Source organism: Meriones unguiculatus, chromosome 1, assembly GCF_030254825.1.
Source record: "Meriones unguiculatus strain TT.TT164.6M chromosome 1, Bangor_MerUng_6.1, whole genome shotgun sequence".
NCBI classification, from domain to species: Eukaryota; Metazoa; Chordata; class Mammalia; order Rodentia; family Muridae; genus Meriones; species Meriones unguiculatus.
This window is the reverse complement of record NC_083349.1, coordinates 189,636,471-189,653,329: the sequence shown is the minus strand read 5'-3', so window position 1 is coordinate 189,653,329 and position 16,859 is coordinate 189,636,471. Positions and strand designations below refer to the sequence as shown.

Here is a 16,859-nt window from a genome sequence, read left to right as displayed (position 1 = left end):
ACTGGGGTCAGCTCCACTGTCTTCACATCAAGGTGCGAGGGAGGACAATTTATTCTCGGCAGTGCCATCTGTCAGCAACCAAGGCAAAGGACAGGGGGCTAGAGAGTATTATGCAAAACCCAGTCCCAAACCATGTATTGGAAGAAGGGCATTGTTTTTGGTTTTCTTGACTTGAAGGTTTGATTTTTAGAGAACACAGTAACATTAACTCCTATGTGAAAAAATATGAGACAGATGGAAAGGGGGAAAAAACCAAAACACTTGGTTCTGAGGCCCTGGAACTTCAGACTTCGTAGAAGATGCTAGCACATAACTGGCAGCATTCAAGTCTCCCAGCCCTAACCAAAGCTAAGATGGAGTTTCCAGCCTCGTGCAGAACATTTCCACTCAGCTTCCTTTCAGTCAGGATACCACACAAAGGATAATAAATCAGGTTCAGAGAGACAATACAACACGCTCTCACATATATATGGAGGTAAAGTTGATCCCAAAGAGTAGAATGTGGAGTATTGTTTACCAAAACCTGGGCAGGCTTGGGGGCACTGGAAGGGAGACTGATTTGTATGGAGTGAAATAACTCTACCCTATAGGAACGAGATTGGGTAACAGTAGCTGATGAAGTGGATTGAATTCTTAAAACCCAGAGCTTCTATTCTTTCTCCACAATACCTTCACTGGGACCTTCCCATTTTTTATATCTAAGGTGCTAACACTTCTCTTGCCTGTCTTTTTGGTTTACTTCTACTGCAGAAGCCAACTTCTACACAGGGTCCTATTTGCTCAAGGCTGTCCAGGGAAGTCAGGCTTTTCCTTATAGTAGTACTGTCTGTCATGGGGTACAAAGCCATCTTCCAATCAGGATAAATGGCATTGACTACATTTTGTTCGTAAGATAGATAGACAGACAGGTGCTGTGCTACATTCTCATTTATGCACGCATTCTTCATCCATTTAGGTCTTAACTAATAGACGAGAGGATTAGTAAAATCTACAAGACAGAGACTCAGCCTTCACGGGCCAACACTGTAGAGGAATATTTAGAATTAAAAGTATGGCCAGGATGTGGTGGCACACACCTTTAATTCCAGCACTTGGGAGGTAAAGGCAGGTGGGTCTCTGTGAGTTTGAGGCCAGCCTAGTCTACAGAGTGAGCTCCAGGACAGCCAGGGCTACACAGAGAAACCCTGTCTTGAAAAAAAAAAAGAACAAACAAACAAAAAGTATGACATGGGTGTAACACTACTTCCTCTGTCTTTAGATGAGAAGGTCAGGGCCTTAAGGATGTAGTGACATGCCCAAGAGAGGCAGGTCTTCCTGAACCCCTCCCACTGTCCCCAGGCCTCAAAGGAGCACTGGTATACAACCAGACTGTGAAGCGCAGGCCACTATTGGTCAGCTGCATATCTTTATGTCTGTCAAGAATGCTGGCAGTCACCCAGCCCTCCCTGTTGGTCTCAGAGTTGGGGCTCAATTTGGAGGCTGTTCAAATTCCTATACCTCCCACAATTAGTGGCATCAGTCTTTAGGGCCCTGGGCTCCTTTCTGGATTGCTGCCACTAGCTACCAACCTATGGTATGTTTCAGTAAGCCTGTGCTCAACTGGATCCTGAGCCCCTTGGGCAGGGGAGATGAGTGTCCCTGTGTGGATAAAAGTAGGGTTGTAGGAATCAGACAGACCAGGACCAAGAACAACTTGCTTCGCTTTGGAGCTTCTCTTTTTTTGAGACAGGGTCTAGCTGTAGCTTAAGCTACCCTTGAACTTGAGTTTCTCCTGAGGGCTGGTGCACAGGCGTGTGGGCCTTTGTCTCCCTTATCAGCTTTTTTATGTTAGACATGGGATGGAGGCCTGGGTAAGACAGGCCTGGCTCATTCTCGTAGGTCTCACTTAGAATAGCGGCCAAATAACCATAAACAACATGGAAGGGGTAATGCCATGACAGAGGAGGGACAGTGACTGGGCGTGTGAAGCAGAGCCCGGGCATGGGGGCAAGGGGTGACCCTGACCAGCAGGTGGCATCTGAGCTGAGAAGTGATTCCGTGGAGGAAGGAGTAGCCAGAGAGGGGGCAGCTGGGCAGCTGGGCAGTGAGCACACCATACAAAAGTCCCTGGGTTAGGGTGGAAGATTTCTTCATCTGGAAAGAACATGGCTAACAGAAATAGCCGCTGAGCCGGGTGCTGTGAGAGGTAAATGAGCCACGTGCCAGACACTCAGTAGGTGTCTACCTCGGCAGCCATTCTTGATTGTTGAGAAGATTCTGGGAGAGTCACACCCCGCCCTGACAGGTCCCCATCTCTGTGGAACATAGCTCCTCTTTGCACACCATTTTCTTCTTCTGGCAAGCGATTCTATTCTCTCCTTCCTCAACTTCACCTGGCAAGCCAGGAATGATCCTTTAGCTTTTAGCGTAAATGAACACCCTTCCTCCTCCAGAGTCACACAGGGCTGCTCACAGCTGTTTAAAACCCTGCAGTACCTTCTTCGGTGCTGTCAAGGAGACGGCATGCTGCTACGCTAAAGGGTCTGAACGGGCCTGGCCCCAGCCTACTGCAAGTCCCACTAGTCACAGAGGCAGGGCCTTCCTCTGGGTCACTCTCCCCTTGACCCTCTGGCACCTTTTCCTTCAAGTATCTATCTCCTTGGCTAAGGATGTAGTTTGACTGTAGGCCTAGCATGCAAGAAGCCTTGGATTTGTACTTTATGAAAGTGGGTGGGGACACATGTCTGTGAATCCTGGCACTGAGGGGCAGGAAGGGCAAAAGTTCAAGATCACCCTTTCCTCATGTATATAATAAGTTCAGGGCCAGCCTAAACTACATGTCTCCCACAAGTCTTGCGCATTTGAATACTTGGTTCTCCAGATGGTGGCTGTTGGGGGAGGATTAGGAGGTGTGGGTTTGCTGGAAGAACTGTCACTGGGGGGCAGGCTTTCAGATTTCAAAGGCTCCATGCCACGTTTGAGTTAGCCTTCTCTGCTTCCTGTTTGTGCATCAAGATGTGAGCTCCTGGCTGCTGCTCACTGCCATGTCTGCTTGCTACTGGCACCAGGCCGGCCTGTCTGCCACAGTCTGTGGCATAATCGTGATGGGCTGTCATCCCTCTGGAGCTGTAAGCCCTCAAATAAATGTCTTGGTCGTGGTTTCATCACAGCAATAGAAAAGTATACATTCCCCTCTCTCAGAACAGTCTGGACCATAGCCTCCTGTGACATGGCATTCTTGATTGTTGAATGCCAGCTTTCTTCAAAAGACAGAATGTTCCAGATTGGGGGCTCCCTCTAGTAGCTGAAATCTGCCCTCCCCCAGGACTCCTCCCCAGCTTAACACTGTCCCAGTACTTTGCTGACCCTGTTGCTCACCCACCTCTAGTGCCAACTAGATGTTGCTGTTTCTCAGGGCCCTGTGCCCTCCCTTAGTCTCACACCCATACTTGCCCACAAGCACTTGGGGTGACTAGGTATGCTTTGAGACCCCTCGGGGGCCTCTCACTGCTCCCCAGATACAGGTGGGCTCTCCCGTAGCCTTGCGGTTCCCCTCTTCTCCCAAAGCCTTCCACTGGCTCAGGGATAGTGGGAGAAGGAAGGCCTCCCAGGATCAGATTCTGGGCGACCGGGACAATGCCTCCCTTCTCTCAAACCTGAGCTGGCTCAGAACTGAGCAACTTTCCAGTGATCTCTTTCCACAAGGCCTGGTTTTCCAGATAACCTCGGTCTTTCTCTATCTAAAGCAGTCTTAGCTGCTTAATATACTGCTCCTGCCTCTCCCCCTCACAGTGCCAGCTTCAGGAAGGCGCTGTGGCTCGGAGCACCATCCCCTCCACTATGGCGTATTTTTGCATGCTGAGCAACTTGATATAAGGGAAATTAAAAGCTTCCAACCCATGCTTAGAATAAAGGTCCTCCAACTGCCCACACTCAAGGAGAGGATCTCTGGGGGCCCTGTTATCTGCACAAAGACTAGACAGCATTGGGAAAGACATAGGTGCCCATCCCCACCCAAATGGGCACTGGCGTGGGTTATCTGTCTCAGAAAAGAAGACTAAGAGCCATATCCACTTTCCTTACGAGATCATGGCTGTCCCTTGGGCTCATTCAAACTCCGGATAGGATCTTTATGCACGCTAATTTCTGTCCCGGATCCATTTGTTCTCTATGGTCATCACTGGAAGGGGGTCTGCAGGTTTCTGAACAGGGATGGCAGTGATTGCCGGCATGTGAGCAACGTTAATGCCTTTATGCCTTTTCTTCTGTTAGGTATCCTGGCCAGTGTTTCGGTGAATGGTCAGAGTGTGTGTGTGGGGGGGGGGACCTTCCCTTTGTCTTTACAAAGGCTAATCATCTTTGCCACTTTTGAACCAACGTTTAGACTAGCACTTGCCACATAAGCAGCACGGTTTCCAGAAACTGATGAAAATTTTCCATCCTCCTTGTGGTTGTGTGAGGACATGACTGCTTAATTCCATGTCCTCAAGACCAGGGCTCTGTCCCAAATCTTTTAGAAAATGCCCCCTTTCTATATGTGTCTGATGTTCACTTCTGGCATGGTGCTCCCCCACCCCAAGCCTACCCCCCAGAATATCAATTTTCTAGCCTCCATCACAAGTTTGGTGTCTTCCCAGGATAAAGCAAAGGACTGCACATTCTCACAGTCGTCATCATTCTACGCTGATGAGCACTGGCAGTGCTAATTAGTAGCCGGCTCTGTAACCCCAGTTGTCATTGCTGGCCTGGTGAGGTCTGGCTGGAGCTGGCTGAGGCCTGTGCATTGGCATCTGTAGGATGCCTCTGGAAACACAATAGGTGGGCTTGCCGAGGGCAGAGGGCTCCTCACTTCCCTCCCTCTCCACTGGCCTTCACTGACATCTGTGGAAGCAGCCCCAGGGCTGAAGCCGGGAGAGGCGCTACGAGGGGGAGAGGTGCTATTGGAAAGAAGCGAAAGAAGCGAGTGCCTCTCCTAGCCCAGGACCTGTCCAGACCTGTGGTGCTAAGAGGCCACACACAGAAGACCTGGTGGAGTCTCTGGCTGAGAGCAGCCTCTCTCTGCCTTTTTTTTTTTTAAAAACTAGTGGCCTTGCCTGAAAGGGGGTGGGGGGCAAGTCTCTCCTTCCAGTGTCCACCATGTGCCAGTTTTCTTCAGAGGATTCTCCTCTAGTCTGACTCCACAGGCCCCCACGATGGTGATGCTAGATCTTTAAAAATCATCTCGCCTTGACCCTGGGGCCTCCTGTTAGGCCCCACACCAGCCCCTGCTTCTCCCTGCACACAGCAGACACGTTGGTGACTCTGGCCCTTTACTGAGCTCACACACAACAGGCCAGAGAAACTGCCTCAGAGAAATGGAATCCTTTTGAAAGCTTCCTTAAGAGAAGATCCTGAGTTAAGTGCCAGCCTTGGGAGGCCGGAGCTTTGCCTTTCTAGTCAAGCAGTGGGAGCCACCCTTCCAGTCAGAGAAATCCTCCACAAAGGCCATCATCAGTCCTTTGATGATCAACCAAACGCAGCAGGCATCTGGAAAGAAGGCAGCAACAGCACGCAAAGCAGAGACGGAGCCTTGAGTGAAGGTGGCTGTTAGCGAGCACGGGATGCCACACAGCTGCCCCCCCCACTCCCATACATCTCCAGCTGCAGAAGAAGTCCGTTCCTAGGAAGCTGTCCCCTCCGTTCTGACACAAACATGTGGACCAAAAAGAAGATGCCCAGCCTTAACATAACAACTTCAAGGTGGGAGCTCCATCAGAGCCCCATGCAGCCCACAAAGCGCCCTTCCTCCTTCCCAGTGCCGCCCATCTGAACGGTCATGGAGAAAAGAAGCAAAGGAATTGATTGGCAAAACTGCCCAATTACCCATTTTTCCTCTCTTCCCATTTGCTCCTTTTTCGCCCTTTGGGCCCTGGAGACCAGGCTGTCCATCTGATCCGTTGTGGCCTGGTAACCCACCAGCTCCTGGGGGTCCTGTGCCAAGCATCAAACAGAAACAGTCAGAAACATTTTCATCTATGGTGCTGCGATTCCCTTTAGCTAGCGAGACAGTCAGCATCTGTGCCATTTTCCACGCTTCCTGCTTTTGCCTGACCTCTTTCTAGAACAGGGACAGGCAGAGGGTCTGGTGAGGGGGCGGGGGTCTCAAGTTAGGGCCACAGAAAAGGATATGGATGCTGCCTCACTCTTCCCCTCTACAACCTCTGGTCTTTCTGGTCCTTAGGTCCCTGGGCTCCAGCCTCCCATAGCTGCCCTTGAACTAGAAGAATTCAAAATGGGTACTTACCGGGTGGGCCAGGTGGGCCTACAACAGAAAGGGGAATTTAGATGATAAGCCACAGGAGGTATGAAGAGGAACCTGTATCACAAATGCCTTCCCTCCTTAAAAATGTCTTAGTTACCTGCTAAGAAAATAATCCCACACTGTTTATGATTTATAGCTTATGTTTCCCCAAAGGGTCTTAAAAACAACAGCAAAGATACATTTGCTAATCAAACCAGCTTTGCTTACATTTCAACAGACCTAGAATAATTTCTGGGCTGGGTTAAATATAGATTCATACATTAATTATCTTAGAAGAGATCCGACTAATTATTTGGGGGCCAATGGAAGCAGAGATCCCTGTGCAGCCCTGGAGTAGGGCAGGTGTCGGTACATGGAGGTTCTGTCACTTCAGAGCAGAACCCTGACTGCTGCTGGAACACTCCCAAGAGCCCCCCCGCCCCACCCCACCCCTGAGCCCCCAGCCAACTTGTCTCCTCTAGGACACTGAGGAGTAACCCTAGCAGATGCTGGCTTTATAGACCTGTATTTTGTTGCATGAAATAGCCTGAGAAAGTCTGAGAGCTCAGGTCAGGTGACAAATACCTTCTTTAGAGTGAAATGATCCAAGGGCCTAAGTGGTTTGGATGAATCATTTGCACAGAAGTGAGCAAACGATTTTGCTTCCAGAAAAAGGCGTGCCTTATTGTCGGCTAGACTGTGCACGCGGCGAGCCAGTAAGAACACGAGAAGACCGGGATATGAGAGGGCTGAGTTTCTGGCGTTTCTCTAGATAATACGCAATGACTCCCAATTTGAGCCTTTGGCCACTTAGAAGGCGAGCGTTTCTAAACATATACCATACCCCCCAAACTCCACTGAGAAATCTCAATACTGGTGATCTGCTGTGTTCGTAGTTCATGTGAGGAAGGTTGATCCTTTGAGACCACAGGGCAACATGAGAGGCCGATAAAGAAATAAGCCCCAGGTTATGGGACAAGTGTCTGGGTACACTGGAGTCTGGGAAGAACTCCCAAGAAGGTGACCTTTGAACCATGGTCCTGAAGAAACAATGGACTGAAAAGTCAGCATATGTGGGCCTAACATTTCATGCAAGGGACAGACAGACACCAAGGTCCAGAAGCGAGAACTATTAAGGTTCAGGGTGGGAGAAAGAATGAAAGGATTGGCCATGCTTGGGTGGAGATGCGGCTGGACAAGGCAGGGGGTGGGCTGGACAGATAGAAACACTTGAATGCCAGGACAATACGCAGAGGCCTGGGAAGTGGGTTCTTGGCTAGAGTGTGTTCCTGGGACATCAGTACGGGTCTGAGATGTTCTTCGTAGCTGGAAGATGAATACAGCTAAGTTAGGTGAGCTAGAGAAACAGAGAAGGGTGCAGTGGGGAAACTATAGGGAGACCTATGAGGTGGAAGTCGGGCAAAGCTGTGGGTGAATGTGCCTGCTGAGCTGCAGAAAAGGCTCAAAACTCAAAGAGTGTATCCACAGAATAAGGAAGGCTCCATGTCCAGTTAGAAGTAGATGGGAGAAATTTAGATAAATGAATTCAGGAGCATTGACGGATAGCATCTAGGGACACAGAATTCTTGCAAGAATAGGTGTCTTTCAAAATGCAGTGATTTTCAAGGCCTTCAGGCCTTTCACAATGGCCTCACAATGGCCTGGAAACTTTTTTGAGGGGATAACTCTAACCAAGCAAGTTAAAGACTTGTATAATAAAAACTTTAAGAAACTGAAGATATCAGAAGATGGAAATATAGTGAAAATGGACATCCACCCGAAAGCAATCTACAGAGTCAATGCAATCCCCTTCTAAATTCCAACATAATTCTGCACAGAAATTGATAGGACGGTTTTCAGTTTCATAGGGTAACACAAAATAAACAGGATTTGTAAAAACAATCTTGCATCATGAAAAGCTGCTGGAAACATCACCATTCTCAATTTCAATTTGCCCTCCAGAACTATAGAAATAAAGACAACAGCCACTGATCAATGGCACTGAATCGAGCACCCAGACTTAAATCCACACATCAATGGACACCTGATTTCTGACAAAGAAGCCAGAAATACACACCGGAAAAAAGACAGCATCTTCACCAAATGGTGCTGGTCAATCTGGATGGATGCATGTAAGGAGAATGTAAATAAATCCATATTCATCATCATCCTTTGCAAATCTCCAAATCAATCAAGGACATCAACCTGGAATAGTTTTGAACTCATTGGCACAGGAAAAGACTTTTGGAGCGGGGTACCCACAGTTAGCACAGGCACTCAGAACAGCAGCTGATAAGTGGGACCTTATGAAACTGGAAGGCTTCTATTTTGGCAAAGTACACCATCATTTGAACAAAGCAGCAGGCTACAGTGGGTTCTCAAAAATCGGAACACAAGTGGCTGAGACATACTTAAGTGTTTAAGATCTTTAGCCACCAGGGAAACACAAATCAAAACTACTTGGAGATTTCATCTTACACCAGTCAGAATGGCCAAGATCAAGAAAACGAATGCCAGCACATGCTGGTAAAGATTCGGGGAAAGGGCAACATTTATCCATTGCTGGCGGGAGTGCAGACTTGTACAGCCACCGAGAGAATCAGTATGGGAGTCTTCTGGAAGCTGGGGATAGATCTACCTCAGGACCCAGCTCTACCAGTCTTTCACATATGCCCAAAGGATTCTGCATCCTCTATAGGGATACTTGCTCTACTAGGGGAAAACCAAACAACATTGCTCTGTTAAAGGAACGAATCAATAGAATGATTCCTAGCAGCATTCTGCTATATCCATGGATCCATATGCCTCTCAGCCTCCATCAGAGACACTTCCTCCTGTAGCAGGTGGAAACCCACAACTGGTCTACGTGTAGAGAGTCAAAGACCTTGGGCTAGTCAGTCATAAAATGGGATTTCTTCACTAATCCTCCACCCTCAGGGCTCGGGGAACTCTGTGGAAGAGGAGGCAGAAAGAATGTAAGAGCCAGAGGGGTTGTCTGACTCCAGGAAAGCAGTGTCTTCCAGACACAGCAGGACTGACGCACAGAGGCTGTGGCAGCACGCATGGGACCTGCGCAGGTTCAAGCCAGATGGGGTACCGTTGCCAAAGCTGTGGAGTGGGCACAGGCTCCCATCCCTGCCAAGAAGCTGCCTCCGACCGAGAACTGATTGCAAATGAAAAATTAGTTTTCTTCAACGGAGAAGAGAATTGGTTCACAAACCACACCTCAGGGCAGTCCCACACCCGAGAGCAGAAGGCTAACCCAAAATGGGCTCAGTGATTTGGGGAGGTTTTTTGTTGTTGATGTCTCCTAAAGCTTTGCCTGGACAGTTTGTTAAAATCTCACATGACTGGGTTTTTGCTTTTATATTATGTCTCACTGGGTTTTTGCTTTTATATTATGTCTTCTGATTTTGTGTTTTTACATGTTTTGATGTGCGTGTTGTGCTTTTTATTTTTTAAATCTGTTTTTTCCCCCCTGTTTGTTTTCTAAAGAGAGAAAGATGGCACGGAGTTGGAGTTGGATGGGTAGGAAGGTAGGGAGGAACTGGGAGGAGATGAGAGAGGGCAAACCATGATCAGAATACATTTCAGTAAAAAGATTTATTTTCATGTTTCACTCCTTTAATCCTGGCACTCAGAGGCAGAGGCAGGCGGATCTCTGAAAGTTTGAAACCAGCTTGCTCTACACAGTGACTTCCAGCACATCCAGGGCTACAGACTCTCTCTCTCTCTCTCTCTCTCTCTCTCATACACACATACACACTTCAATTTTAAAAGTTTGCAGCACTTTGCTGAAAAGGCTTGAGTCAGTGTGTGACTTTACCAGCAGGGGGCACACGTGCACACACTGGAAAGGGCTGACAGCTAGCAGGGGCTGAAGACCGGCTAGTCAGTCAGTTTCTCTACAGGATGTGCCACGAGTTGAGAGGCACAGGATGATGGAGGGACACTCTGGAAGGTGCATGCTGACCGTGTCCAGTGGGCATCGGGGGCGTCCAGGAGAGCCTAACAATCACGTGCTGTGCTTAGGGTGTGTTTGCTCTCTATAACAGTTCCCTCAGTGCTGACACTCTGGCTGCAGTTCTGTTTGAAGCCTGAGACTGGCCCACCATGTTTCTTAAAATTAAATATCTGGGTGCCACCTGGAAAGTTTAGTTCATTCTGGGTTGAGAGTTCGGCCTAGAACCTTCATTTTCCCCAGGTCGCCCTGGTGAATGGCACACATGGCTGTAGAGCCATGGCAGTTGGCAGTTTTCTAGAAAAATATTCAGCACATCCTTAAAAGGGCCCCTGTGGATGGGTGGGTGGGTGGGGTCCCTGGAAAGCAGAGCTTCCGTTGGGAAGCTCAGCACATCTAGCCTTGGCCTGTAAGACTTGAGAGTCATGCACGCACTCTCTTCTTCTGGTGCCTGCACTGAGGTGACAGGGGTTTGAGGTAGCAACGTGGTGCTCTGCGTTACCAGAGGAAGCAGGACTGGGAGGGTTATCAAGCTGAGCTTTGCGACGTGAAAACTTTTGGTGCGGTAAGTCACTGAAGTTTTACTGTCTGCTAACAAAAGAATGACCTAACTTGTACTGGCAAATATACTCCTCTAGCTGTATAGTGATCTGGCACATGCCATACCATTGCTATTTCTCAAGTAGGTGGGTTTCTATTAGCAGGAACAGGAGAATTTTAACGTAGGTAAGAAATATAGGCTTCTCAGATGCAGCCCATAGGCATCTCAGTCTCTATGTGGGTTCCTAAGTAAGGGGAGCAAGGGCTGTCTCTGATGTGAATTCTGTTGTCTGCTCTTTGGTCACTTCCACCTGGTGTTGTGGCCTTGCCAGGCCACATAGAAAGAGGATCCAGGCAGTCCTGATAAGACCTGATAGCAAAGGAGGAGGGCTCCCCTGTCAGTGAACTGGGGGAGGGGATAGTTGGTAAAGGGAAAGGGAAAGGGAAAGGGAAAGGGAAAGGGAAAGGGAAAGGGAAAGGGAAAGGGAAAGGGGAAGAGAGGGTAGGACTGACAGGGAGGAGATGAGGAAGGGGGCTACAATCAGGATATAGGGTGAATAAAGTGTAAAAAATAGAAATAAAAAGAAAGCAATACAGGCTTTTCACAGTTATGGGAAAATGATAACAAAGAGGCTACAGCCTCAAGATTGGGCAAGGGTAATTCTGCAGGTATCTGCACTACTCAGCAACACCCACAATAACCACACTTCAAATCAAGGCAACTCCTTGAGTATCTGTAACTCCCATCTGTCCAGAGATCGCCCGTTCACCCGAGCATAGCAATGACCACAGAGAAAGCACCCACACTTTTGAAAGTCTGATTTAGAAACACCTCAGATGGTGACGCCTGGGTCTGCTGTTTTAGAGGGAGCTAAAGGGAGACATACTCCACAGACCTGAGGAAACCTGGGGTCTGCAGCCCTAACACACACACACATACACATACACATACACACACACACACACACACACACCCTCTCTCTCTCTCTCTCCATCTCTCTCCATCTCTCTCTCTCTCTCTCTCTCTCTCTCTCTCTCTCTCTCTCTCTCTTTCTCTCTCTCAAACAGGCTTCCTCTATAGCCTTGACTGTCCTGGACTAACTTTGTAGACCAGGCTGGCCTTGAACTCACAGTGATCTGCCTGCCTCTGCCTTTACAGGCAGATTACATTACTGTGTCCAGCTCCTAACTCTCTCTTCTCCAGCAAGGGTTCCTTGGGGCACGGCTTTTCTGTCTGTGTAGTTATTTCCCATCTGAATAAGTTTTTAAAAAATATTTATTTATTTATTATGTATACAGTGTTCTGTCTGCATGCACACCTGCGCGCCAGAAGAGGCCGCCAGATGTCATTAGAGATGGCTGTGAGCCACTGTGTGGTTGCTGGGAATAGAACTCAGGACCTCTGGAAGAGCAGCCAGTGTTCTTAAGCTCTGAGTCATCTCTCCAGCCCCCTGAGATAAAAAGATGAATCTACTATAGAATCAGGCCCATCTCGGGGGCCCGAGGCCAGCTCTACCTAGATTACCCTCCTGGCCAGAACCCACACTAGCCCATGGACCGAGGCTCTCTGCCTACCACCAAAGTTGCCCAATCCAGTCCTGGGTTCTGCTGCTCATCCTTCTGTCCCCACCCCCAATACAGACAGTATGGTTTGTCCCAAAGCATCTACTTGCTTTGAAACTTACACTTTTCATTCTTAAGTTTTTAATTGAAGAGCTTCTGTGCAAAAGGAGATTCAATTTCAAGCTGGCATGAAAGAAGAGAGTGTTGGCTTTTGAAAGCCTGTTCTGAGGTGAGAAAAAAATTGCCTACTCAACCCATTTCCACCATTCCCGTCCCGTCACTCTCCTCTGAGTGGTCTCAATAGCTCCATCCCGCACGTTCACCGTGCGCCTGCCTCTCAGGTCTCTATAAAAATAAGAAAGAGGCTTTTTCGGCGCCTCTCAAGGTCTTGTTTCGGTCGCCTCAGCATTTCTGTAGCATTCATACTGTCACGTGTGGCAGCTCTGAAGAGGGACTCCCACAGATGGACGGGAGGCGCTTCCACCACGAGAGTTTCTGGACAAAGGACTGGGGCTTTCGGAAGATATTTCATTTTCTGTGAGGGCCGAATGTCACTTAAGTAATTCAATTAGCATTTCCCAAGAAGCCACAGGATTACAGCTTTCCTCTCTGAGGCCAAAATAAGGGAACAAGAGTTAGCCTTGGAGTCGAGGCTCCATCTTTATTTACTCACTCACGTAAGCCACAAGTTCATCCTTTAGACAAACTCACCCCCATGTAAGGAGAGAAACTGAGGCAAATGCTCTAGAAGCTGGCCAGTTTCCTGACATCTGGGTACTGACGGTGCAGGAGCTCCTTACCCTGTGAGGTGCTCAAGTATTCTCCCTGGCACCTAGGGACAGCAACCTCAGAGTCCTCGAAAAAGCTTTTGTCCTCAAGGCCTTGTGGACATCATCTAGAGTCCACTGAAGTGTTTCTTCACTTCGTTTCTACTATTTTTAATGGGAACATAATTATTTTCCATTTCTCCTCACAATGCTACCATTCTCTGGAAGGGCAGAGTGTCCTTCCGCTTAGGGGTCAGTGAGGGTGACTATTTTGAACGTGGGCTCTCCTTTGCCTCCACCTCCTGGTTGTCCTCACCTTCACAGGGCAGACCCTTCACCTTAGTAGCAGGCTTCTTCCAGGCTTACATCCAGAAAACCATACCACGACTGGGCATGTATACACCCACAAACTCAGAACCCAGGAGGCTGGGGAAGGAAGACTGTCACACATCTGAGGCTAGCCTGGGCTACAGAGCAAGCTCCTATATTAAAAACAAACAAAACAAAACCAACCTCCTCCCTCAAAACAAAACACAACACACACACACACACACACACACACACACACACACACACACACATTTTTCTATTATCCATTCCTTGACCCAGGATTTGATACCCCTCCTGGCTGGCTCTTTTGTATGTGTCCCTGAGCCACTGGAAGCAGGAATAAGCAAGCGGCACAGCCAGACGTTAAGCCCACCTAGCACATGGAATGCAGCTCTGGAGATGCTTCGTGGAAGTGGCTCAGCAGACAGCATGCCTGCTGTGCAAGCCCGGTGCCCTGAATTTGGTCCTCGGAACCTACGTAAAGGTTGAAGGGCAGAACCAACTCCATACGGTTGTCCTCTGACCCCTGACACGCACGTCATGGCATGCACATGCTCCTCCCCCACGTCATACACAGACACAAAGATAATGGAAAAAAAATAGAGAAACAGTGCTTGGTGATGGCCTAACACATTGGTCCAGAACTGTCTGTCTATGCTGCACACCTGATACAGGGAAATAATTACATCTCGGGCGTCACGGCACTTCTCACAAAAGAGAGCTCTGCCCTGTAGCTCTTTCCCCTTCTTTATTTTCCCCTTTAAAGCTAGTGGTTGAAGAAAACATCCTTGGCCCTTGTTTAGGGTCACACACATTTCTAATTACTCAAGTCCTAGTTATTTTCCATGGCCACATTTCTGTGACAATACCAGAAAAATAATACTTTCATAATCATATTACAATTGGTTTTCTTTCCATTAAAAACATCTGGTGAAAGAAAGAAGATGCATTTTTGTAACCAAGGGCCCTAAGGTGCGCTTTCTGCCCCTGGCTCTTTGGCTAGCCCCTGTGTTGATACACGCACAAGCCTACCTGTAAGGCAGATGCCCTTCGTACTGTTGCACAGGTCCACCATCACTCGGATCTGTGAAGAGAGAGGGTGATTAGTAGCAAACAGTAGGCAGTGGGCTTGGAAGACATCATTTATTCAAACAAGCAGAAAACAGCTTGGAAAAGCCACGAAGCAACGTCAGGGTAATATGTACATGTCTGAGGAAAAGAAGTCACTAAGGAATTCTGAGAGCAGGAGAAATAGTCTTCCCCAGGGAAGAGCACACCAGTGGGCTATGTGATTTCAAATGGTCAGCGCTAAAACCACTTATACAAGTAACATTATATAGACCGAGCAGGGTGCAAGTATGTGTTTAGGAATATATATATTGCCATTACACAACCTATATATACACAACCTATATATACACAACCTATATATACACATATAGGTTGTGTAATGACAATTGACGAAAAAAGAGGCCATGGAAAAACAAGGAGGCTTGCTAGAAACAAGGAAATAGAAGGAAGAAATTATGTAATTATAATGTCAAGATGAACACATACGCAAACCAAACAAATAAAAAACAAACAAACGACCTGAAGAGTCAAGCATGGTGGAGTAGGCCAGTAATCCCAACCATTCCCCAGGCTGAGGCCAGAGAATGGCAAATTCAAGGCTTTGTCTGGGCTACAGAGCGAGTTCTAGGCCAGTTTGGTCAATGTATGGAGACCCTATAACTAAAGTTAAAGAGTAGGGATATAGCTTAGTGGCAGAGTCCTGTGTAGCAAGCACGAGGCTCCACGTCAAAGAAACTTTTCAAAGACTTATACATATTTGATAGGAGAGCTCATCTAGAGAACCCTCTTGTGCTGTGGCTATAAACTTGTTTTTGTTTTGGTCTCAGGTGTGAGATGCAGGACTGATTCAGATGGTCCACAGCAGCAGACTATTTGCTTCTTGTGGGCTCTGAGAGGAGCTCTTTGCCAGCTGCAGATAGTTTAAATCTGAGGACTCCGGAGAGAGAATAAATGCCAGAGTCCAGAGAGTGGGTAGGGGAGAAAGAACAAGGCTGCTCCTGCTTCCCCTTGCTACTCCTATCTGCTGTTTTGAGAAAAGAAGTTGAAGATCTCCTGAAATGAGGATTAGACTGGTTCCAAGGAACCAGATGACCTTGACCAGCAGGAAGCAGCAAAGAAAGAACTGCTCCCCCCCCACTAACCCTTTCTCTCTCCTACCTGGTGTTGGGATGTTGGAAGGGGTTGGGGTGGAGAAGGGAGAAAAAGATAAAAGAAATGTAAACAAAAGAGTTTAAAAATTAAAAGTACACCCACACCCTTGATTTTCTTCAGCTTCTGGGAAGACAGAGGGGATCCCTGGGAAATGATCATCAGCAGTTTTCACTATGCTGATGAGCAGACATGCGAGCCTGAATAAAGAGCTTGGAGAAGAAGCATGTTCTCACTGAGCAGGTCAATAAGCACTGAGGGGATGTTTAAACTTTGTAATCTACAAACAGTCCCTAACATGTGCAAAGTAGCCCTAGTTGGCTGTATCCTCAGACCACTGGATACTGCTGACTCCCAGCATAACCGCCTGTCACAATCACTACCACGAAGGATGGGTTGATGTCTGCTCCCCCATGCTCTGCTCTGCTCTTGTTCTCTGTGCTGATCCCCACGTGTGAGGATCTCAAATCCACAGGTTGATAGATAGAAAGGTAAATAAGTGATAAAATGTGGAGCACAGGACGGTGTTAGAACATGCTTCTGTTAATAGAAAGCAGCCGTGCAATCAGGCTTTCCCATGGCTTTACACTGGTAAGTTTAAGGTATTACAGAACAAAAGAAACAAACTAAATCACACCAGGTGGAGTTGGAGAACCAGTGCGGAAGAAACTGTATTAAGCTCAATATGTCATTTATTTATTTATTTTTCTTCACTGATTGCTCTTTCACTTAAATTACTTTTTAAAAAAGAAAATGTTAAAAAATAAAGATAATGCTTTGGGCTGGAAGGCAGGCTCAGTGTTTCCGAGCATTAGCTGCTCCTGCAAGCACTGGAGTTCATTTACAACTGCTTGCAATTCCAGCTCCAGGGCATTCAAAAGCCTCTTCTGGCACAGGCACATACAGATACACATGATTAAAAGTAATAATAATAATAATAATAATAATAATAACTTTTTAAAAAGATCATGCTTTGACTTGAAGAGAAAGTGATTGAGTTTCTTGTGTTGGGGGGGGATCTGTTTGTCAGTGGATCCAGAGGGAAACTCATCCTTTATTTTATTTTATTTTATTTTATTTTATTTTATTTTATGCCAACAATATCTGTTGAGTGTAGTAGAACGAGGTTCCTGAGCCACTGGATGCCCATCACACATCTACACAAATGTAGTGAAACTGAACTATGCAAGAAATACAAATAGTGGGTCCTCTTTATCTC

General features: G+C 47.4%; 1 protein-coding gene across 1 annotated transcript in view; it reads right to left on the bottom strand.

The window, feature by feature from the left end:
* Gldn (gliomedin) overlaps positions 1–16,859 on the bottom strand; it is a 51,430-nt gene that overhangs the window by 15,375 nt on the left and 19,196 nt on the right. The window contains exons 2-4 of the mRNA XM_021638693.2: positions 14,453–14,504; positions 6,263–6,280; positions 5,842–5,949 (exon numbers count right to left, since the gene is read on the bottom strand). Coding sequence (XP_021494368.1) covers positions 5,842–5,949; positions 6,263–6,280; positions 14,453–14,504 — 178 coding nt within the window. The remainder of the gene's footprint in view (positions 1–5,841; positions 5,950–6,262; positions 6,281–14,452; positions 14,505–16,859) is intronic.